General features: G+C 44.4%; 1 protein-coding gene across 1 annotated transcript in view; it reads right to left on the reverse strand.

Annotated features, from left to right (window-relative positions):
- The window catches only part of LOC148026190 (alpha,alpha-trehalose-phosphate synthase [UDP-forming] 1-like), a 212,737-nt gene extending 193,538 nt beyond the window's left edge, over positions 1 to 19,199 (reverse strand). The window contains exon 1 of the mRNA XM_087693467.1: positions 18,080 to 19,199. Within this exon, the coding sequence (XP_087549593.1) occupies positions 18,080 to 18,671 (592 nt within the window). The 5' untranslated portion in view covers positions 18,672 to 19,199. The remainder of the gene's footprint in view (positions 1 to 18,079) is intronic.
- Between the last annotated feature and the right edge of the window lie 6,197 nt (positions 19,200 to 25,396).

Raw genomic sequence — 25,396 nt, forward strand, 5'->3', positions numbered from 1 at the left:
GATGCCACTATGATCCATCATACATGGACCATGTATGTACTAGACTGTAGTTGTATCGCATGTTTTACGCAGCGCATGCAACCGTGACGGTCACCCTCATATATTCATCTTATTTTGTAATGAAATGGCTATTTCCACTTTAAATATATGTTCTAACATTTAATCATTTATGGCTCTTTTTTAATCATGTTTTTTTTCGTACTAATATCGTTCCGTACCTTGCAAAATCATAAGGTATCATTGGGTACCATATTTTATCGTACCATACCGTATCATATCTTTTGTACCTGACAACAATGTCTCCATGTTCCCTCTATCTCTCAGTCTCCGTCATACACTTCCGCACCGCTGCACTCTAACATGGTACCCGAGCAACATAAAGATTGATTAATTGTGGGAAAACCTAAAGAGGAGTTTTCAGTGCAACACAAGGCTGTCTTGTCAACATTGGAGGGTGAGCAGGAGGGCTGCACATTGGAACAAGGCTGAGGCAAGAGTGGAAGTGCAAGAAAGGAGCAAAGTTGTTGTTTTTGATATTCAAGAAGGAGAAAGGCTGTGTTTTGAGTCTTCACTTGCAGATTTTACCTTTTCATCGCCTTTGGCGAGTGAAGGTAATATGGAACGAGTAGCAAAGAGCCTTAGCAGGCTGCATTCTACAGTCAAAGGAGGTTGCTTTTGTGTTTTTGCAAGCATAGCAAGTGAAGATGTCTTCTAAGGCCGACATGGAGTGTCAAGCGATTATGGATCGGAAGGTGTCCGTCCAACCGGCTCTTCCATCAAATTAGAAGCTTGATGGCAAGAACTACCGCGTCTGGCATGCTATGATGCTTGCCATATTGGAGTCCTATGATTTGGCAAAGCTTGTTATGGAGGCCATTGACCGTCCTGCATCAAGAGACGAGTCCAAACTTTCTGCAGATGATTGTGCGGATTTGGCAAAGGCTCATGCACATTGGGACAAATTGAATGCTCACATCTGCTCATTTCTCTTCTTTTCATGTACTATAGCCATGATTGTCCATATTGAGCACTCGATGGTGGCTAGGGACATATGGCTGGATGGTTGGAGCTTAATCAATTGTATAACCAAAAGACTATTACAAAACAGGTGTCTTTGGAGGTGCACATGAGGACGTGAACCCTAACAAGACATCTTCTATGCATGAGCATGTGAACAAACTATGGCAACTTCAAATGCAAGGAAGGTGATCACATCCGAAGACATGGTGATAACTCTTCTTTCACAGTTACCGCCCAGGTTTGGTGTTTTTTACTCCGCCTAGATTGCTTCAGGGCAAGAATCAACTCTTCCATGGGAGGAGTTGGTTCCTATGCTCTTCGATCCAAAGAAGGACAAAGAGAAGGAATCTACTTGTGACATCTGTGTCAAGACAAGTCATTGGAAGAAGGATTGCCCCGAAAAGGATAAGAAGGACACCAAGAAGGAGAAGGCTTCAAAGGATTCCAGAGCAATGGCCGCTCCCTCATCACCTACTTTCTTCCATTTGGAGGTGGTTTAGGCATCGACCCCGAAGGCTTCTAATACTTCGTTGACAGCCCCACACCCCCATGAATGGATTGTTAACAATGGTGCCCCTCGAGGCATGACCCTTTCTTCTGCAAGTGTTGCCCATTCGCAGCCTTCACATGGGCAAATTGTCATAGGAGATAGCTCTTCTATTTCCATACAAGGTAGGGGTGATATGCAGTTGATTCCAAATGGACGAGGTGGTATTTATACTTCTGAGGTACTTTATATGCCAAGTTTGATTTACCATTTGCTTTCTGTGCACAAGATTTGTGCTCTTGGCCTGTTGGTTGAGTTTGATATAGATTCTTTCCGAATTCTTGAGCGTGGCTCGAGAAAAGTGCTTTCTATTGTTAGAGATCATCCCCTGGACATGAGCATTTTCCTCTTTCAGGCAATGTGCGAAGAAGTTCAGGGTCAATTTAAGTGCCACGTCAGCAGTAGGGTGCCACATCATCATTTCTGCTAGGTCAGCAGTCATACGTGTGGTGGGAGATCCTATCGCAAATGCCACATGGCAGAGGACTGTGCAATCGGACAGTTTTTGGCATTTTTTTATGCAATCGGCTGCATTTAATGCAGCCGACCTGTCGCGGGACATTGTTCTTTTCTAGGCTACATGTAGCCAATCTTTTGGCACACACTCACAGATTGACAAGCACTCTCAGTAGTTCGTGGAGATCAGATCGTGATCAAGCCTTACTGTCCTCGAGGTGTGCGCGTGTGGTGACATCATCGAGAAGGAGATACGCAGACATACACACTGCTCTTGTGTACAGATCTGCATTCCTTTGTATACAGTATACTTCTTACAGCAAATCTTCTTGTTCTACTCTCTCTCTCTCTCTTTTTTTTTCCGTAATGGATGTTATATTTATAAAGTACTAAACGACAAAAGAGTTACAAAAGTCATGGCAAAGACGTAGAGGAAATTGCCATATGCCAGGGAAGTAAGTCCTCCCAAGGGAGTAAGTCAGAGTGCCGAATGAGATCTATCTGCCAATGCAAGAGACCTCTAAGCCTAGCAATATGTCCCCGAACATTAGAGGTTGAATCAAAAAGAAAAGCATTCCAAATGGTCCAATTGTGCCAACAGCCCCAGTATCTAAGAAAGTGAAACAAGATCTTCATATGCGACTGTGCCGGTGTGGGGTATTCGGGCCGCACAAAAACCCAATCAAAAGGGCTTAGCAAGAAACCAACCACTACTCGCCAAACCGCTGACAAGAGCGACCAGATTTTCTTAGCGAGAGGGCAAGAAATAAATCAATGATGGGCCGATTCCACACTGGTCGTGCAAAAGAAACAATTGCCGTTGGAGATTCGACGCTTGGAAAGGGCTGAAGCAAGAGGAAGACCACCAATCATCACCCTCCAAAGAAAGACCTTGCATTTGAAAGATGTCTTGTTCAACCAGCCCTCCATCACAGCTACCTTCCACCATGACTGAGATTTACGCTATCCCCATACAGTATTAGCTTTAGTAACCATAATTTGATGATCTTTAATCAGAAGACGATACACCTGGTTAGCTGAGGCCTTTTCCAAATTCAGCCGGCCTGCAAGGTCCCAGTCTTGCCAGGGACGATCCGAAGCAAGGGCAGGAAAGGGTTGTCTACTCTGGAGCACCATCAAAAGCTATCCCCATAAATCACAGTATCCACGAGGGATCCTGAAAAGCCTCCTGGTTGTACGAAACGATATCAACACATTGCGACTAGCAAGGGTGGCATTTGCAACTCAAGTCAAGCCCAAACGTGCCATGCAGTTAAATTTTGGTCTGAGCTCATGTTTGCCTTCCCAAGAAAGTAATCGCGAGGCTGCCAACAATTCCAATTGAAAAGAGTTAGTAGCTAAGCGGTCCTCCGCTCGATGCCACTGAGCCTTCTGGAGAACCAATTTCCAGGAACATACCAAATGAGCAAGCAGGGATGATGAAGGACTAGAAAACCAAGAGTTTGCATTAAGAACATGCCACAAAGAGCTCTGAATTTGGGTATTACCATGCACAAGCCCGTGATCCTCAAGAAAATAACGGGCTATAAAGACCCACGGGTGATAATCCAAGCACATGGCACGAAAAAGAGACCAACGGAGTGCCAGCATATGAGTTTCGGCATCCAAAATAGCCCCACCACCCATGCGTTTGGGGGTACATGCATGCGACCAAGAAATCCAAAGGCATGCCTGCATGCAAGGAGTCCTTCCATAACATGAAACGAATGTACTGAGTAAGAGCATTCAATGTAGTAGTAGTCCAAGGGAGCAATGGCAAGAAATATGTGAGCATTGGCAACATAATTGTCTGAGCCACTTTGAGGCGAACATGGAAGGGCCAAGCCTGTGACTTCCAATACAGAAACTTAGCTGCCAGTTTCTGTGAAATCCACTCTAGCAGTTGCTTTGGCCGAACATCAATACCCAAAGGGTACCCAAGATGCCTGACAATGGAACCACGGGGAACAACCATTCCCTGCCAGTCCAATGACTGCAAATCTGACTCCGTGCAACTGAGAATGGCTGATTTGAAAGCATTGATATGAAGACCAGAAGCATGACCAAAGAGAGTCCAAACATCTAATGCTTTGCAAAGATTATCCTTATCCGCACACAAAATCATAAAGCTGTCATCAGCCAAGGATTGACTAATGAAGTGCTGTCCAAAAGGAAGAGAGAATCTAGCCAACTGAGTAGAAGCTGCCATATGAGATAACATCGAAAGAACCAGATGAGTCACAAGGGCAAAAAAGAGAGGACTCAAAGGGCAACCCTGTCTCACAGAGCTGCAAGGACAAATGGCTCGGTAACACCACCATTCAGCATAACTCGCAAAGAAGCCGCAGCACTAATGGTGTAGATCAAACGAGACATCCGAGTACCAAAGCCCATAGTAGACATAAGTTCTGCAATGAAAGACCAGTCTAAATAATCAAAAGCCTTTTCGAAGTCCAATTGAATCAATACCACCTCCTGATTAGAGTGCCTTGCACAGTCAATAGCCATTTGCACATTTAAGACATTATGCAGAATGTTTCGGCCCTTAATGAAACCATATCGAAGAGGATGCACAATGGCAAGAAGATGCTTATGGAGCCAATTCACCATCACTTTGGAAAAGATTTTATACATAGAACCCATCAAAGAAATTGGTCGCCAACGTTTCAACATAGAACCCATCAAAGAAATTGGAACCTGATTGCGGACCAAATCATAGAAAACTGAGCGGGCATGAGTAATTTGGTCAGAAGGCGAAGGAGTAGAACCAAGAAGGTCTAGAAAATAATTCCTACACATATTCACAATAGTCTGAGGATCAATGACCATTTGACCTTCTGCATCCTGGAGTCTAGTCATATTCTCTCGAGCAAGAGATGCATGGAGAGCTCGAAAGAACTTATGAGTCTGACAAGCACTATCTTGCAAATTCTCAGTCAAATTTTGCAATTTGGCCTGCTGATAAGATTTCAACTGAAACTCTTTAATAAGATCAGCCAAACGCATAGCCAATGACAGCAGAAATACATCATCTGGAGTCTCCACCAGTAGAGAACGAACCAAAGCCAGTAATTTCTCCGCTGCTTGTCGACGCCGCCGACAAAGAGAGGCATGATGGATCCCATACTGCCGAACAACCCGCTGCACATTAGAGAGCAATCGTTCAAAAGAAGCATTGCCCTCAAAGGAGAAGTCCAATAAAAATCTATCAATCAATTGCTGCATATAACCCTGAAAGATTGAATGCTTCAAATAAGATGAGTTGAAATGCAAAGGGAGTCTATCCAGAAATTGCTTAAAAGATGCAATGGGTTGTACAAGCATCTCAAGCTGTAGAGGAAAATGGTCCGACAAGGCATATTGCTGCAACACTTTCATTTCCAGCAGCTCAGGAAGAAAAGCATCATCCTGCATGATGTACATGCGGTCCAATCACGACCATGTAGTTGTATACTGCGCAGAATGAAAAGTAAACCCTGTAGAAGAAGGGTGTAGCCATGACCAAAGATCTTGCTCAAGTACGGCAAGAGCAAACGCATTCCACGCATGGCTTTCCGGAGCGTCCATCACCAAATGCTTTGATGTGGACTATGAAGGATCAACACACATATTAAAATCCCCCATCAAAAAACCCCGTCTACCAAGTGACAAGGAGGTCTGCAAAGTATTCCAAAGATCCTGGCGGAATAAAGGTCATTTGGAGCATAGAGCCCAAGTAACCATAAGATCTCTCCTTCAAATAAAACTTCAATCACCACAATACGACCATGTACATCATTTTTAATAAGAACAGGCTGATATTTCTCATGTACAATCATAAGCACACCAGAATAATGCATGGCATGTGTCCCTGCATAAAACAAGCGAAACCCATGGCAATCCACAACTTTTCCTGCTTCACCGTGACTCTTATGCTCAACAGCACACAAGACATCCCACTGATTCTCATGCAATAAACTCCACATGGCCTGTTGCTTATTGCGAAAACAAATGCCTCGCACATTCCACATGGCTATCTTCATGTGTATTCAAAAAAGAAAATCAGGAACGAGGCAAAGCTTGCCTCGATTTAACCTTTTCTACTAGAATGTCAAGGACTCCCTCATCCAAAAAATCAGCTAACACGGCAAAAGAGTTCTGACGGCCAGATTTAGAGGTAGACGGTGTATCCACTGTCTTGGGGGATAACGACGGTGTATCCACTGTCTTGGGGATGGAAGGGGGATAACGACGATCCCATGGGGTAATCACCTTACCTCTAGCATCAAAAGCCAACTTAGCAAGTGGGCCCTTTGGACCATCTGTATATACTTTCCTAGTGGGCTGATTGCGAGGAGCAGAAGAAACCATAGCATGAGTAGTGTGCTCTGAAGACAACATGTCTTTCCTGCGCATATAAGTACGCAAGGAATCTTGTGAAGCATTAGGCACATTATCCGCCATGCCAGCATCAAACCTTTTACCTTTTTTGGCACGTACATCTACCCAGTCATTGTCACGGGAATCCAAGCCCGAAACATGTTGTTTGCCTTTATCCAAAACTTTAGGTGGCTGGGTCGCATCCTGCGACGGAGCATCAAGCACCACATCTTCCATGGGAGGCAAAACATGCTCAACATCTGAAGTCGGTTGCTTCGCTGGACATTCGGCCATAAAATGCCCCAATTTTCCACACGAAAAACAATGCCCTACAAAGTTACCCCATTTCAAACGACAATGCAAAGGATGCATGCCAAAGCAATTAAGACGTAACCAAGCAGGCCTTTTCCGAGCAGTGTCCCATAACATACACAAACGGTTACGATTCATGGCCCTTAAGCTCAGGGGAACCAAAACAGTGCCCACAACGGCCATGGCATCCTTTAACAGTGGCCAATAGACAGCCGGACAGTTTTCCACTTCAACCCACACCGGGCATTCGCATTGAAGCAAGCACCGAAAATCTGCCATTGGGCGCCATGGCACAACATGGACCAAACGGCAATCAAAGAACAATGGCAGTTTAGTCAACAGATCGGCACGATGCTTCTCAGATTTCAACAGCACCTCATAAAAGCCTCAGGGCCCAACAAAAATCTCTTCAACGCACTCCCATTGTAGTAGACTTTGCAGCCACTGGCAAATATAGGAAAGAACTGGGATCCTACCAGTGAAGAAGAGTATAACAGCACATTCATAAAACACTGAGAATGAGCGCAAAACATTTTTAGGATCCACAGTGGCTTCCAGAACATCTTCAGTTTCAGAGTCAGAAAACGCTTCATGATTATGTTGAACATAATCACCAAGCAGAGTGTTGGCAAACTCCAACAAATGCTCCCAGTCAACATCGTGAGAATCCACAGAATCAGAAGCAACCTGAGCATAAGAACGTTCCTGATGATCCATTGTATCTTCCGAAGTATGCTTGGTGCGTTTGCCCACAGGCTGGAAGTCAGGACCAGGTGGCATCTCCTCTGTGCAAGGAACCATATCCTCTAGTTCCTCTGTTTCAGAATCCGGACCAATGGCTGCTACCGTTTGGTCAATAAAGGCCATGTCCAGACCAGCCATGTTGTATCACCACTTTAACAAGAGATCTGAAGCTATTTGCAGGGCGCTCTCTCTCTCTCTGTGCGTATTTACAAATAGGTACAGATCAATAGTCTGTTGTCATCCTGTGTCACAGGTGTCTTCAGTCTGCAGTCACGTTCAGAATGACAGACCTGCTGCCACAGTCTGTCTGTACCCGCAGAATTCCAGTACTACCTCACTGAACTCTCTCTCTCTCTCTCTCTCTCTCTCTCTCTCTCTCTCTCTCTCTCTCTCTCTCTTTTTCGTAAAAGGTAATTGTATTAATTACGAAAAAAATACAAGATTACTTGATTACAAGATACATGATGACACTAAGCCATCATGGGAAGAGGTTCTCTCTCTCTTTCTCTCTCTCTTTCTGATTACAAGAGACACGAGGACCCTAGGCCAACGTGTGGGAAATCCCCGTAGTAATGCACTAAAAAGGTTACACCAATCATGGCAACGACCCAGAGGCAATTGCCATATGCCAAGGATGCAAATCCTCCCGAGGGAGCAAGTCGGAGTGTCGGATGAGTTCTAGCTGCCAATGCAAGAGCCCTTTAAGCCTGGCAATATGTCGCGGTACATTAGAGGCCGAATCAAAGAGAAAAGCATTGCGCGTGGTCCAAATGTGCCAGCATCCCCAGTGTCTGAAAAAGTGAAATAAGATCTTCATATGCAACTGTGGCGGTGTGGGATACTTCGGGCGCACAAAAACCCAGTCGAAAGGAGTTAGTGAGGACCCCACCACAGCGCGCCAAATGTGCGACAAGAGTGACCAGATATTCTTGGCAAGCGAGCAAGAAAGAAAACGATGTCGGGCCGATTCCGCCGGTGTGGTACAGAAGAAACAATTGCCATTCGAGATGCGACGCTTGGCAAGGGCCGAGGCAAGAGGAAGACCACCAATCATTACCCGCCAAAGAAAGACCTTGCATTTGAAAGGTGCCTTATTCAGCCAGCCCTCCATCAGCGTTGTCTGCCACCATGACAGCGATTTCCGCAGTCCCCAAACAGTATTAGCTTTCTCACCCAGCCATTGGTGATCTTGAATGAGAAGATGATACACCTGATTAGTAGAGGCCTTTTCCAGACTCAACCGGCCTGCAAGGTCCCAGTCCTGCCAAGGGCGATCCACAGCCAAGGCAGGAAAGGATTGCCTACCCTGAAGCTCCGACGAAAGCTTTCCCCATAAATCACGGTATCCGCGCGGGATCTTGAAAAGTCGCCTAGCAGTCCGAAACGAGACGAGGACATTGCTAGTGGCAAGGGTAGCATCCGCAACCGACGTCACACCTAAACGGGCCATGCGGTTAAATCTCGGTCTGAGCTGATGTTTATCTTCCCATGACAGTAGTCTCGATACTGCCAGCAATTCCCGCTGAAAGGAGTTAGTCTGCAAGCGGTTCCCTACTGGGTGCCAACGGGCCTTTTGGAGCACCACTTTCCAAGAGCCGACCAAGTGCAGTAACAAAGAGGAAGAGGGACTGGAAAAACGAGAGTCAGCATTAAGGACATGCCACCAGGAGGCCCGAAGCCATGTGTTACCATGGCGGAGCCCGCTGTCCTCAAGAAAATAATGGGCTATGATGGTCCACGGGTGATGATCCACACACATGGCACGAAAAAGGGACCAACGGAGAGCTAGCATATGAGTTTCTGCATCCAAAATAGCTCCACCACCCATGCGCTTAGGGGTACATGTATGTGACCATGAAATCCACGAAATGCCTGCCTGCAGTGAATCCTTCTTCCATAGCATGAAACGGATGGGATGAGTGAGAGCCTTCAAAGTAGTAGGCGTCCATGGCAACAATGGCAGGAAATACGTTAGCATTGGTAGCATAATTGACTGAGCCACTTTGAGGCGGACATGGAAGGGCCACGCTTGCGACTTCCAATACATAAACTTCGCCGCCAGTTTTTGTGAAATCCACTCCAGCAGGTCCTTTGGCCGTACATCCACCCCCAATGGGTATCAAAGATGCCTGACAATGGAGCCACGGGAAACCACCTGGCCTTGCCAGCCTAATGACTGTAAATCAGGCTCCGTGCAACTGAGAATGGCTGACTTCAAGGCATTGATGCGAAGCCCAGAGGCCTGACCAAAGAGCGTCCAAACATCTAATGCCTTTCGAACGTTGTCCCTGTCCGCCTGCAAAATCATAAAGGTGTCATCAGCCAAAGATTGGCTAATGAAGTGCTGGCCCAAAGGAAGAGACAACCCTGCCAGCTGAGCAGAAGCGGCCATGGAGGATAACATTGAAAGGACCGGGTGAGTCGCCAGGGCAAAGAAGAGAGGACTCAAAGGACAACCCTGTCTGACTGAGCGTGCAAGGACAAATGGCTCTGTAACCCCACCATTGAGCATAACTCTGGAGGAAGCCGCAGCACTAATGGTGTAGATCAATTGGGACATCCGGGTACCAAAGCCCATAGCAGACATGAGATCTGCAAGGAAAGACCAGTCCACATAATCAAACGCCTTTTCCAAGTCCAATTGAATCAATACCACTTCCTGACCGGAGTGCCGCGCATAGTCAATAGCCATTTGCACATTTAAGATATTATGTAGAATGTTGCGGCCCTTAATGAAACCATATTGGAGAGGATGCACAATAGCTGGAAGGTGCTTGTGAAGCCGATTCGCCAACACTTTGGAGTAGATTTTATACATGGAGCCTATCAAAGAGATTGGTCTCCAGTGTTGCAGCTTTGACGGCGAGGGGACCTTTGGAATCAGTTTGATAAGGCCTTCTTTCCATGAGGAGGGCATGACCCCTGTTTCCCAAACCTGCTAAAACATGACCACCAATGGCTTCACCAACTGCGTGGCCGAGTTCTGAAAGAATCCATTAGTGAGACCATCCCAGCCAGGACTTTTATCCTTAGGCAGGTGCAACAAAACATCCATAACCTCCTCCTCGCAAATATCCGCCTCCAAAGTGGCTTGCATATCAAATGGAACCTGCTGGCGGACCAGATGATAGAAGACCGAGCGGGCATGCGTAACCTGGCTAGAAGGCGAGGGAGAAGAACCAAGAAGTTCCATAAAATAATTTCTGCACATATTGACAATGGTCTGCGGATCAGTGACCATGCGACCTTCCGAATCCTGGAGTCTGGTCATATTTTCGCGAGCCGGAGACGCATGCAAGGCGCGAAAGAACTTATGAGACTGGCAGGCACTATCTTGCAATGTGTCAGTCAAGTTATGCAGCTTGGCCTGCTGATAAGATTTCAACTGAAACACTTGAATAAGATGGGCCAAACGCCTCTCCAGTGATAGCAGAAAATCATCATCTGGGGAATCCAGGAGCAAGGAACGGACCAAAGCCAATAAGTCCTCTGCTGCATGTCGACGTCGGCGACAAAGCGAGGCATGATGGATCCCATACTGCCGAGCAACCCGCTGCACATTAGAGAGCAGCCGTGCAAATGAAGGCAAGCCCTCCGAGGCGAAGTCCAATAAGAACCTCTCAATCAATTGCTGCATATAGCCCTGAAAAATTGAATGCTTCAAATAAGCGGAGTTGAAACGTAAAGGGAGCCTATCCAGCAACTGCATAAAAGGTGCAATAGATTGTGCCCGCATCTCAAGCTGGAGGGGGAAATGGTCCGACAACGCATATTGCTGCAAGACCTTCATTTCCAGCATCTCGGGAAGAAAATCATCCCCCTGCATGATATACATTCTGTCCAGCCGCGACCAAGTAGTTGCATATTGTGCGGAATGAAAAGTAAACCCTGAAAAAGAAGGGTGAAGCCACGACCAAAGATCTTGCTTAAGTACGTGCAAAGCAAAGGAATTCCACACCCGGCTTTCCGGCGTATCCATTACCAAATGCCCTGAAGTGGACTGAGAAGAGTCAACACACATATTGAAATCTCCCATCAAAAACCCTCTTCGGCAAGTGACAAGGAGCCCTGCAAAGTGGACCAAAGATCCCGTCGGGATGCGGGATCATTCGGAGCATAGAGGCCCAACAACCATAAAATCTCTCCTTCAAATAAGACTTCGATTACCAGAAAGCGGCCCTGCACATCATTTTTAACAAGGACAGGCTGGTATTTCTCATGGACAATCATCAGCACGCCCGAATACTGCGTAGCATGGGTCCCTGCATAAAACAGACGGAATCCATGACAATCCACAACTTTTCCTGCTTCACCGTGACTTTTGTGCTCAACTGCACACAATACATCCCACTGGTTCTCATGCAAGACGGTCCATATGGCATGTTGCTTATGGCGAGAGCAAATGCCTCGCACATTTCACGTGGCTATCTTCATATCTTCAAAAAAGGAAGTCAAGAACGAGGCGCCTGTTGCCTCGATTTCACCTTTTCCACGAGAGCATCCAGGACACCCTCATCCAGAAAATCAGCCAATACTGCAAACGAATTCTGGCGACCTGCTTTAGAGGTAGAAGGGAAATCCACTGCCTTGGGAGAGGGGCGGGGATAACGCCGATCCCAGGGTGTAATCACATTACCTTTGGTATCAAACGCCAGCTTAGCAGGTGGGCCTTTGGGGCCATCGGTATAGACTTTCCTTGGAGACTGATTACGGGGGGCAGACGGGGCCGTAGAACGCGCAGCCTGCTGTGGAGTGACCATTTCTTTCCTGCGCGTATACGTGCGCACGGAATCCTGGGAAGCAGTAGGCCCAGGATCCGCCAGGCCTGCATCCAACTTTTTACCTTTTTTGGGACGTGCCTCAATCCAGTCAATGCGACGGGAATCCAAACTCAAGACCTGTTGTTTGCCTTTATCCATGACATGAGGAAACTGAAGGGCTTCCTGGGGCGAGGCATCAAGCACCATGTCATCTTTGGGCAGTACAACCTGCGCATCCTCCGAAGACGGTTGCCTTTCAGGGCATTCGGCCATGAAATGCCCCAATTTACCACATGAAAAGCAGTGTCCCGCAAAGTTGCCCCATTTCAAGCGAAAATGCAAAGGATACATGCCTGAACAATTGAGGCGAAGCCACGCGGGCCTTTTCCTGGCTGTGTCCCATAACATGCATAAACGGTTTCGGTTCATCGCCCTGAGGCTTGGGGGAACCAGCACTGTTCCCACAACCGCCATCGCATCCTTCAACATGGGCCAATAGACCGTCGGACAATTTTCCACTTCCACCCACACCGGGCATTCTCGTTGAAGCAGACGCTGGAAGTCGCCCATGGGGCGCCATGGTACAACATGGACCAAGCGGCGATCAAAGAATAGTGGCAACTTGGACAGGAGCTCAGCTCGATGCGTTTCCGATTTCAACAGCACCTCATAAAAGCCGCGAGGTCCAAGGAAGATCTCCTCAACACACTCCCCTTGCAATAAATGGTGCATCCACTGGCGAATATGCGAAAGCACCGGGATCCTGCCAGTGAAGAAAAGTATAACTGCACGGTCATAAAACACCGAGAAGGATCGCAAGACTGATTTGGGGTCCACCGTGGCTTCCAGCACATCATCCGTTCCCGCATCAGAAAAAGATTCATTATTATGCTGGACATAATCGCCAAGCAGAGTATTGGCAAAGTCCAGCAAATGCTCCCAGTCAATTTCCTGCGAATCCACAGGATCAGAGGCCACTTGCGCATAGGAACGTTCCTGAGGACCTATTGGCTCATCAGAAGTATGCTTGGAGCGTTTGCCGGCAGGCGGCAGTTCAGAACCCGGAGGCAGCTCCTCCGTGCATGGCACCATATCCTCCAGCTCCTCTGCATCGGAATCAGGGCCAAGGGCTGCCACCGTCCGGTCGAGAAAATCCATATCCAGGCCAGCCATACTGCTGTCTTCTCGCTCGCGCTCTCTCACTCTCTCTCTCTCTCGCTCTCTCTCTCTGAGCAATTCCCGCAGACCTGTCGGCCTCAGCCGTGGCCTATCCTGAGGGAGTGTAGATAACGCGTGGGTCAGGGCGCAACCCTAACGGAGCAGGTTCAAGAGGGCGAAACGCAGGGCCAACGGGCAGTGACAAAGGCCAGAACGCTGAGGAGGAGGGCTGGCAGGCGACGGCAGGGCTGAACAGTCAGCAACAGAAGCGCTGCGGAGCAGGGATCAAGCGACAGTCTACAGGGCCCAGGTCCGACGGCGACGGTAGGAGCTCTGACACACAGGGCAGACGCGCGATGACCAGGAGCACAGCCCGCAGGTCAGACGGGCGACGGCAAGGCGGGGTACGCAGCCAACGGGCCTCCAGATGCAGGCGACGGCGACGGGCTGCAGACGACGACGACGGGGCACAGGCGACAGGGCTGCAGGCGATGGCGACGGGGCACAGGCGACGCATCTCTCCCCGACCTCTCTCTCTCTCTCTCTCTCTCTCTCTCTCTCTCTCTCTCTCTCTCTCTCTCTCTCTCTCTCTCTCTCTCTCTCTCTCTCTCTCTCTCTCTCTCTCTCTCTCTCTCTCTCTCTCTCTCTCTCTCTCTCTCTCTCTCTCTCTCTCTCTCCCCCGAAGACCGAATCTATCAGCTCTGCCATCTCGAGCCAGAAACAGAGGAACACTATATCTGTAGATGCCCAGTGTACTACGAAATCCGGGGACGCTTCCACTGCCTATTCAGCGAAGGATTCGGACCACTCTCCAAGGTGATGGAATTCAAAGACCAGAGATGCCTGGGGCTCTTTCTGCTGGAAATACGTGCAGGTGCTGTTTCTTGGAGCAATAAGAAGCAACCCATGGTTGCCTTATCTTCGATTGAGGCAAAGTATCAGGCAGCATCTTCTACCACATCCAAATTGGTTGGTGAGGCTAGCCACCTCTTCAATCAAGAACATATGGCATTTGATGATGACTAGAAATCCATATTTATCATCACAGCTAAGCCCAATGGTACATTCGTGTAATCCTTTCGAGTCATTCAAATCAAAACCCTCCTTTGTTCTTCCTTTTGGTATACAAGATCCGGATCATGACAAGTTTCAATACGTAAATGTAAATCAAGAAAGCTCTCAAAGCAAACGTACTTCTGTAGATATATCTAACACTTCTATTCCATTTTAGCATGGTATTGGTAGTCACTTTTGTGCACAGTCTACTGTAAACAGCAGGCTGAAACAGTGTCTGAGAGTGTCAAGGCCTGCAATGCTGAAAACGCAGGCTAGCTAACCCTGGAGATGATGGACAGCAGGCTGAACAGTAGCTTGGGACAGTTTGGAGCAGTCGCCAGCAGCTGAGATATCGCCTACAGCAATGGACAGGCTGAAGATAATGTGGCTACAGTCGATGATGGCTAGACAGCAGATGGAGGCTGGCTATAGGCTGGAAACTAGGCGCCAACAGCAGCAGAGGGTGTATGGACTGGTGTAACCTGCAAATAAGGATGATCGTTGAATGGGGGCAGCTTGTCTATTTATAGATGTGGAAGGGCGCCCCAAAAATTAGGGTTTTCACTAAACTCTCTCGAACCGCTCCCCGTTTTAGGGTTTCCACTGAACTCTCTCGAACTGCTCTCCGTTTTAGGGTTTTACTCTAAAAGAGCATTTTTAGTGTGTTTTGGGACTGTTTAAGAGACTAATCAACAAGAAATGTATGTTTTAGCTCAACACCCCCCAATCCATCAGCCTCTCGAACGCAAGGATTTCCATCTTCTACCTATGGTGCGCCATCAATCACTTCAAGGATCACTCCCACGCAAGGATTTCCATCCTCTGTCTACAATGTCTCCATCCCGCCTCCTTGGGCTCCACATGCAACTACCATGCCCATGCCCAATTAGCCTATATCCACTTTTGGATCCGTTGTGCATACATCCTGTATGCATGGTACACACTCTTAGATTAACACTCAAGTGTGCTCCACTCTCCGACCCTACCCACCCTATTCCTCATTTAGCACTACCACTCTTGTTGCTACGGCCAAAAATGCCCTTACAGATACGACTCATTTTAACAGGTCAAATTTCACCACTTAGTCTAGTTTTATGGAACAAGTGCTTGAATCGCACAACCTTTGGGACCTAGTCATTAGTCTAGAGCCTAGGCCAAAACCTCGATTGGCTCTCCCTGATCACATCCATCAACGAAGAGCTCAAAATACCACAACGAATGTTGAGTGAGAGTTTTTGTGTCCCATAAGCAAAACCCTAATTTGGGAGATTCCTTTTGGATCTATAAATAGACAAGCTACCCACCATTTAGCCTATCCTCACTTTGCAAGTTACATCAGTCCACACACTCTATACTGCTGTTGGCACCTTGTTTCCAGTTTGTAACTTGCCTCCGTCTTCTGTCCAACCATCATCAACTGCAGCCCCTCTTTCTCAAGCGTTGTCCACTACTGTTGGCAATAATATCCAGCTACTAGCGACTGCAAAATCTGCCCCAAAGTTGCTACGTTAGTTATTCCAACCAGCCACCCTCCAAATCATCCATCAATGGAGAGCTCGAAATACCACAAGGAATGTTGAGTGAGAGTTTTTATGTCCCATAAGCAAAACCTTGATTTGGGAGGATCTTTTTGGATCCATAAATAGGCAGGCTACCCACCATTTAGCCTATCCTTGCTTTGCAAGTTACATCAGTCCACACACTCTCTATTGCTGTAGGCACCCTGTTTCCAACCTGTAGCCCGCCTCCATCTTCTATCTAGCCATCATCAACTGTAGCCCTAGCATTAGGTGCCTATCCATTGGTGTTGGCAACAACATCCAGCTGCCGATGACTGCAAAATCTGCCCCAGAGTTGATGTGTTTGCTGTTCCAACCAGCCGCCCTATTGATCAACATCATAGTATGCATCAGCCAGCTAGCATTTTCGGTAGTACATGCACGGAGACACTGCACGACTTACCCTTCCCAACCGACGCCCTGCTATCTACAATTCAGTGATCAATTTCCAGCCTCCTTTGGGTGCTACACTGCTGCGTTTGCCAAATTCAGCCTCCAAACTGCTGTGTTTTGGTTTCCAGCCTGCTACCAGTCCACATTTAGAACTCTTACAACTCCAACTGGTGGTTAGAGACCTTGGGATCCATCTCCAATGGGCATCACACTCCAATTACATCCATTGCTCTGCCTTTGAGCATCTTGTACACTCGTTCTATCATTTACAGCATTGATTCGCTCACTTCAAAGTTCTCTTTCTTCTCTATTTGTGTTTGTGCTTTTGCGTTTTATGTGATTGTCTAAGCTATTGTGTTTTAATCATGTTCATACATTCTGTGTTTTCTTAGTGCAAACCACCTAGCATATCTTCACACTTGGCAATAGGCGATTGCCTTTAGGGATACTCTGGGCAGGCAAAAGCTGAACTAAGCCATTTGACAGTTGTCAGTGCAGATATTAGTGTTTCAGACCAACAAAACTCTAAAAACTAGAAGACATGCTGTTTAAAGGGTGATTTAGGGGCTGAAAATCAGAGATTTCTCTCTCTTCTTTCTGAATTTGAGCATTCTCAGCATTGATTTGCTGATTTTGGTCTAAAACTCAGCAAACATGTGTGAGGGTGAATATCAGCCATGCATGAAGGGTTTTTGCGGTTACATTGAAAATTCCCAGCAAGTTTGTGACAAATTGGTCACCTACAGCAAGAGTGACTTGCATGAAATTGAAGAAGACCCAATTTGGTACCCGAACACTCCAAGTCAAGGCCCAAAATTAGGGTTGCTGCTGGTCATTTGGAGCAGGTAAAATATTCTAGATTTTATTATCACCTGTGCTCTTCATCTGCAAATTGGAGCTGTAGTTCATGCCAACTGCTGGTGTAACTGTTTTCAGCAGCACGCTTCATTGAGCTGGTTGGCAGTTGCTTCTATTGATTTATAGCAGATATTAGGTGTTTGCATACACTAGGAGAATCTAATTTGACACAGTGAACTAGCAATCTGTTGCCATCTATTGCTATAAGAATATCTTGCAAGTTAACAAAGCTCATCTATTGGGTGCCAAATGAAGGGCATCAGTTCAGCTCGAAAGAATCAGAAACAAGTAAAAGGTCTCTCCTTTACCAAGGAATCATGGGAGTCAGAGAAAACCTTTATATTCATAATCAATCATCCATACACCATGCTCTGCAACTACAAAAGTGATCATTGTTCAGTCTGAACTTCTGACACTAGAAAGCTCATTTCATAGAACTTCCAGTGCCGAGTCATGGGGGAAAAGCTTGGAACGATTATTAAGCTAATCAGACAAAATCCTGATGCTAGGAAATGCCTGGCAGGGTCAGAGCCTAGAGGACCAGAATACCCTTTAGAAGCCCTCATCATGAAGTGCTCATCATTTGTCAAATGCTCTGCTAACCAAAGGAAAGCACCCTGCACAAAAGTGGCATGCTAATTTTCAAATGATTAGCAACAAATCCTCACATGATGTAACTTCGTTGCCATTGTTGATACAGAGTTGCACTACAGCCAAAATGAAAGCGGCAGCCAAATTAGCTCAATGCAAGTAGCCATGCCCAGCATTGATTCCACAATTCAAGCACGTAGCTTTAGCAAACAGTTTAGTTGTACCCAGTGATCTAAAGCATCGTCAAAGTAGACAGTATTCCTCACCAAGCAAAGCACTAACTAAGCCACCAGCGCTGACTTCAAGTTGCCATGTATCCCCTTTCCTAGTTGCTGAGACAGGCAACCGATTAGCAACAACCAGCAAGCGTTGCCTGCTTCTCTCATTGAAGTGTCTGGCATCATCCAATCCTTCAGATACTAGTGTGCTGGTGTGTCCATCATTATCCGTGATCAAAATATCTCTGCCAAGCCAGCCATCTCTTCGCTCACCATTGGCTTTGCTAAATGCGTCTGTCCAAGAGTCAGCCTCCCTGTCCTGCTGCAACAAACTGCGTGACCTATTGAGCTGTCTTTGTTGGAGAAGCCTCTCTACCCGGGTGGAGGCGACCTTGGGAGCCCTGCTGTGGTTAGAGGACACAAAATGATCGGAGATGATTTCTTCATCTGAAAGGGATGCAGTGCGGGTGAACCGTGTGGGAAGACTCCCCAGCTCTCCTGGAGTAGACAATGAAAACCTGCGTTGAGGTGCATTGGGAGATGGCTCTTCTTCTGTGCATGCCCTATTATCGCTTTGACTGCTGCCACTTGAGCTGCTACTGGTGTGCTCTTGACCTCTGAATGACAGAGAATAAGGCATACGCTCTTTTGCGCGTCTCCTGGGTGGAATGCCCGGCGAGGGGAAGCTCTCTGGCCAAACTTCAGAAGGCTAGAATGCTGGCAGCTGCAATAGCTATGATTGAGAAGGCGAGGATACCTAAAATTTGACCAAGGCAAGCCTCAAAATTCTTCTCTTAATCAACTGCAAATTCTCTTGGAATCAACTATGACTGAAGCGGTTCAAAGGCGATGCGGGAGCGGTCCGCCACTGTCGGAGGAGGAACATTCTCCTGAGGCGGCGGGGCGGCGGTGACGATCGGGAGCAAAGGCAAATCCTGAGCAGCTACGGCAAAAGAATGGAGGTGGCAAGGCACTTGTGGACACTTTGTGAAGAGGACGAAAAGGGGAGGGGAAGCGCAAGGAGGGCGTGAGGGGGTAGATGGGGAGGTTTTTTGTTCTCTCTCTCTCCCTCTCTGTCTGTCTGTCTTTGTCCTCTCTCTCTCTTTTCCTTTTATGTTCTGGCCATGGCGAACGGAGTATCGCAAACACGCGCGCGCACACACACAAGCACGGAGGGTGGTGTACGTGGTGCAAAAGAACGCATCACCTTCACCAACGAATTTAGAGAAAAAGAAGGTTTCTAATGCGAAAAAAAATTTAAACAATTTCTAGGAATTGCCTTTCACTTTTTTTAAAAGTAGCTACGTATATATAAATATTAAGCTATAATTATTAAAAACTTTAAATCATTTCTAAGTAATGCCTTTCTTTCTCCATTGCCTTTTTCTTGAATGCGAAATTATATATTTATATCAATTAAAAACTTTAAACGATTTCTAAGAATTGCCTTTCACTTTTTTTAATGCGAAAGTAGATACTCGTATTAATATTAAGTTATTGATTATTAAAAACTTTAAATCATTTCTAAGAAATGCCTTTCTTTCTCCATCCTAAGAATTGCCTTTTTCTTGAATGTGGAATTTATATATGTATATTAATAATAGCTAAAAAAACCTTAAACCATTTTTAAGAATCACCTTTCCTATTTCTTTTTTTAATGCCGAAAAGAACTTTAGAGAATTTTTACTTATTTCTTTGTTTAATGCCCAAAAGAGCTTCAAAGAATTTTTAAGGATTGCCTTTCTTTCTAGTGCTCTCCCCCCAACTCCCAAAGGGAATTAGCAAAAGCAACCCACCACACCAACAACAAAACACCATCACCACCTTTTACCTCCCCCCTGGCCTCTCCCAAGATATATTCCCCATCCAAGTGGAGTATGTGCTTTGCTTTTATGAGGAGGGAATATCAACTCCCCCCATTGATAGACCACCTCAGCACCCCGGTCCCCCATCACAAAGATCTCCCTATTGGATGTGGATGCTTGCATCACCTGAGTCTCGCACGCACACCTAATCTTTGACTACCGTCATGCATGTTTGCTTTTTAACCCTTTTGCATGTCCAATACTTCCAAAAACTTTACCACCACAAAGCTCTCTTAATGGATGTATGGGATGCTTACATTAGTCGAAACTCCAAGTTCTTATTAGTCAATCAGGCTTGATATTTTGATGAGAGTCACGCATTTTTTTGGCATTTTTGCATGTGAAATGCTTCCTCTGCAAAGACTATAAAGATCTTCAAATGGATATGGATGCTTACATCATTAAGAGCCCCATACCATGACCACTTTTTTAATTGTGCCATGCAAGTTTTTTACCTTTTTCTACTCAAAATATTTCCAAGAAATGTGATAACCCCTCGACTATTTGACCAAAAATCAACAAAGCTGTTAGATTTTTAGACTTCAAGGCATGTCAAAAACAAGCATTGATGCACTTGTGTGTGCAAGGGGCCCATCCAATCCTTGGCTATTCATGGATAAGGTATTGGCAATGGCTAGCAATGGCTCAAACACTTAGCTATTTTCATGGAAGGATCAACCAGAGACTATGCCACATCTTTAGCAAGACAAATGGACTTATGGACGAACTCATTCTCATTATATGTGTGTTGCCTCATTGACCCAAGGATTTTGTGAGGTTGTTATTGAAATCGTGTCCGCTAGTCAAAAAAAGTGTGCCTTGGCTTACCCATATCCAGTCATATATTAGTGATGTTGATGCTCTTAAGCATACTTCGTGCTATGTGGGTTGCAAGCATGTTCACAAGAACGCTCCTACAACCTGTCTACAAGATTGGTACATGCACACTATGATGTACTTACGAACAATGGTAGAACAAAACATGGTAGTGAAGACTATGCTAATCATGCGTTTGAAATGCGAAGAAAGACTAATCCTTCTCATAATATGATTTGTTGCATGCTAAATGTACACTTTTTTCTTTTAGTTAACTTTACTACTTTTGAGATCCTAGCACTTATGGACAAAGAGCCACTTTGGAACTTTTTAACTAAAATATAATCACATGAAGCATTTTATTCCAAGGATCCACCAAAATAAAAATTGACGATACTTTCCATACTTGCACCATATTAAATGTTTTCAAAAGTGGCAAATTGTCATCCTAATTTCCAAATTTACAATGGAACTTGACATTATTTCATGGAACAAGAATATGGTATCAATGGACTTTTAAAATTTGTGCAACCTTGGAAAACGTTGTTGTCGTTCTCGATTCAAATTTTATAAGGGAACATGTCATTATTTGCATGCAACAAAAAGCTAAATTAATTGTGCAAAATATCATTAAAGTTGTAAAAAGTGCACACACCAACTACACTTAATCGAAATGCTATTATAAATGTAATGATGACGGTTACAATATGCTCTTGGAAGTTGTGAGTAGTCACATTACTAAATCACTTATTTTATTGAGTTGTTTTATATTTGAGTTGTCCCATTTATGATTGTGTTGGCGATCGGTCGTAAATACACAAAGAATAGGGATGGCAAGTTTTGAACCCGCAACATTTTGTATCAAAAACAACTGCGCTACTTAGGTGCACTACATCCCTATTAACCTCCATTTTGGTCAGTGTTTCAACATCGACAGGATTCTACTCAAATCATTATTGCCAATGGTTGCCGATTTTGGCTATTGAATACAATTTAAAGTTTTCACTCCATTAAGCAAGTTATTCTTAGAGGAGAACTAAGACTTCAAATTAAAAGATGTGGGTTGAGTGAAATTGATGATCTCCCTTTCTCTCTCTAAACATGGTTCCACACCAAGTGATAAACATCCACTTGGCAAGTTGTTAACCAATCAAAGTGTTTATTTAGGGATTAGGCATCCACCTCCTTTATACACTAGAAAGGACATGACTTGGTGTAGACCTACTAAATTAGGTAAATTTCTTGCCCACTTTTGAACAAGGTGTCTCCCCTATCCCCTTTGGAGAGTGATGGACAAGGGTGCACTTTTTGCATGTGCAGCCAATCAAAAACTCGGATGAACTTAGATCTTTATTAATTTCCACTTTTTACAATGTGTGTGCTTTCGGTGTGTAAATACATTGTGTCCATGTTTGTGCTTAGTTTCAAAATTTGCATGCCCACACTCTAGGTAGGAGTTGGGCATCTACACAATATAAAACCACCCAAAAGAAATATTGCTTTCCTCCAACTCCAACCCTTATGACTTTTGTAAGTTAACTTGTTGCTATTGAAAAATGCATGTCTTTTGCAAAGTAAATTGTTTGCCAATGAAGTTCAACCAATTTTCTTCCAATTCTTACTAATGTGACCACCAACCTCAAAGGTTATATATGGCAAGGGAAAAGGTGCACCTTGCCTACTTAGAAGTAACAACAGGTCTCCTCTTTACAATAACAATATAGATTCAGTCAATTGATTTCATGCAAAAGTTCAAACTTTAAAAGAGCATCAAAATTAAGTGACTGCAAATTCCTTCATAATGTCATGAATGGGACTCATTGTTCAAAATGCTTACCCTTTTAGTGATTGGCCTTTGAAGCGTAGTCCTAAAGTAAACGTTCTAGCAAGTTATCCATCTCAAGCTTTATGTTTGATTTTGATTACTTATAGACAACACTTCTCCAGTTTTATGTTTGATTTTGATTACTTATAGACAACACTGAAGGATTGATAGGTAGAAAGGTGAGGAAGTAGAACTCTAATGCTCATATGAGCAATTCCATAATGGCCTAGCTTGGGCACTACTCCCTATGAGCGAAATAAGTAGCACTCACATGAGCAATTCCACAATGGCCTAGCTTAGGCACGACTCCCTATGAGCAATTTAAATATTTCATGTGCCAAAGGGAATTGGGTAACAATTGTGCATCGTCGTTACAATTGCACACACTAACAAAAGAGAAAAAAGTAGACAAAATGCATGAAAAGTGTGCAACAATAACACGAAACCTTTGTTGGCAACATAACACTTAACAAGTGTTCCTTGCACGCTTCACACACACAAAATGCTGGGCCACTTTATGCTATCATGCAGGAAATTGCCACAAAGAAACTCTGTGGGGATATCAAAGTTGTTGTGTGGTAGTCTTCCTCTCTCCAATTTTTTCTATTCTCTCTTCTCCTTTGTACAATGTCTCTCTCTCTCTCTCTCTCTCTCTCTCTCTTTCATTTTTTAGCCTTTTCTTCTCTCTTTATTTTTTTCTCTCTTTTTTCCTCTTTCTCACTCTCTCGCTCTCTCTCTATCCCTCTCCTTCCCTCTTTCTGTTTCCCTCCCTGCATGCCTGTGTGTGTGTGTGTGTGTGTGTGTGTGTGTGTGTGTGTGTGTGTGTGTGTGTGTGTGTGTGTGTGTGTGTGTGTGTGTGTGTGTGTGTGTGTGTGTGTGTGTGTCTCTCTCTCTCTCTCTCTCTCTCTCTCTCTCTCTCTCTCTCTCTCTCTCTCTCTCTCTCTCCAAAATTTTTCTTCTTACATTATAAATAGAGAGAGGGGGAGAAGGCTCAGTAATGAAGTAAGGTTGTTTTGGGGAGAGAGAGAGAGAGAGAGAGAGGGAGAGAGGGAGGGGGGAGGCCTTCAGTTTCTAAGAAAAAGAAGAGGCCCTCGATAAATGTTATTAAAGTTACAAGAAGAATTACAAGAGAATAAGATGATAATTTATTTTATTTTTATGGACTTTCAACATTGTTTAATTGTTGCATGATTGTAACTTGTTGCGTGTCAGCCTGTGTGTGACACTAGTTGCTCATGCTTGGTAGTTAAATGGCAAGGACTAATGCGATTTTGCTTGGTGCAGTTGATTATTAAATGAAGATGTTATGCTTCAAAGAGTGCTTCGGGTATACAAGGGACATTTATTTATTAGGTGTCCGAGTATTATGTGCACAAGCACTAGTAATTATTCAAAGGCTAATTAAAAAAGCTTAAAATTATTATTTTATTAATGTATATTTTGAATAGATTATGATTGATATGTTTAGATTCTTATTTTTAAGAAGAATCGGAAAAGAATTGGTGACAAAGAGAAATGTATGGGCCTATTTTGAGATGTCTTTTGTATATTGAGCACCAAGATAATAGAATCAAATAGATACATGCACACGAAAGAAGAACCGTGCAAGGAAGAGAAATACACAAGCCTATTTTGAGATGTCTTTTGTATTTTGAGCACCAAGATAATAAAATCAAATAAATACATGCATTAAAAAAAATACTCACCCATGCATGGGGAGAAAATTGTACCTAATTGGTCTCTCATACACTCTTATCTCAACTCTATTCTTTTGCAATTAGTGGTTCTATAAATTCTCATCAATTTTGTGCAAAGCTACAGTGATCTCTTGTAACATTGATATCAAATCGCAATGATTGTCCCATGCATCACTATTAAAGTAACCATTAAGATCAAGGTAGTATCACTAAAGTGTCTCTAGGATAAAGCTTTTATACAATGGTTTCTTGCCTTGGATAGTGGGAGTGGTCTTTTCACTATTTTCAAGGTGAAAGAGACCTTTCGAAGTACATACACATACACATTTCTCTCCCTTTTTCTCTTGCTCTCTCTCATCCTCATTTGATTAGGCCTATGTATGGATTAAAGTTATATATATGTTTATAATAACCCTTGGAATTGCTTCACAATCTCTATAAAATGTAACTCCATATTGCCTCGTTACATGTATTATTGTTCCTTCTAGGACTATACTATTTAACACTTCAACCTTCAACAAGCAAATATTTTGATAGGTTAGTATATTTCACTTTATATTGCATGAACTTACTACAAAAAAGTACACTAAATCCAGAATTACATTTGTAAGATAGTGAATTGCTACACTAAAATCAATTTAACATATTTATTGTAAACATCAAATATCAATCCAACTCCATTGTAAAACACCTTGCATTACAATCTAATTGTGTCCCTTTCTTTCATGTATGTTTGCAAAAATGAACTTAAAAAAGCCTTGCTACATTGCATGCTACCTGCATCACACGTTTTTTGTACCAAGGTATTTATTAAAAGTCTAAACAATAGCTATCCATTAGTTTAACAACAATGGATGTCATACAAACCTCTCATTGGGACGCCTGTTGTATCTCACATCCATTGGTCCATAGTTACATCATCTATTATGATATCATATGACATGTAGTGCTTATGGTTTCTTTGTCAACCTTGATCATTATGCTCATTGACCTACTCTAATGCCTCCACCAATCGGGAGGACACCTTACTTGGCCAATCACTTTGTATAGCATTTCTTATTTCAAACGGATCACGGAGAATGGTATGCCTCTCCATCTTTGTCATCACAAAACTCTTAGAGACAATATTCTGCAAGTGTGGTTCCACATGAATACTAATATA

This window comes from Lygodium microphyllum, chromosome 14 (assembly GCF_053477565.2).
Source record: "Lygodium microphyllum isolate KBCC chromosome 14, Lygodium_microphyllum_v1.1.10, whole genome shotgun sequence".
NCBI classification, from domain to species: Eukaryota; Viridiplantae; Streptophyta; class Polypodiopsida; order Schizaeales; family Lygodiaceae; genus Lygodium; species Lygodium microphyllum.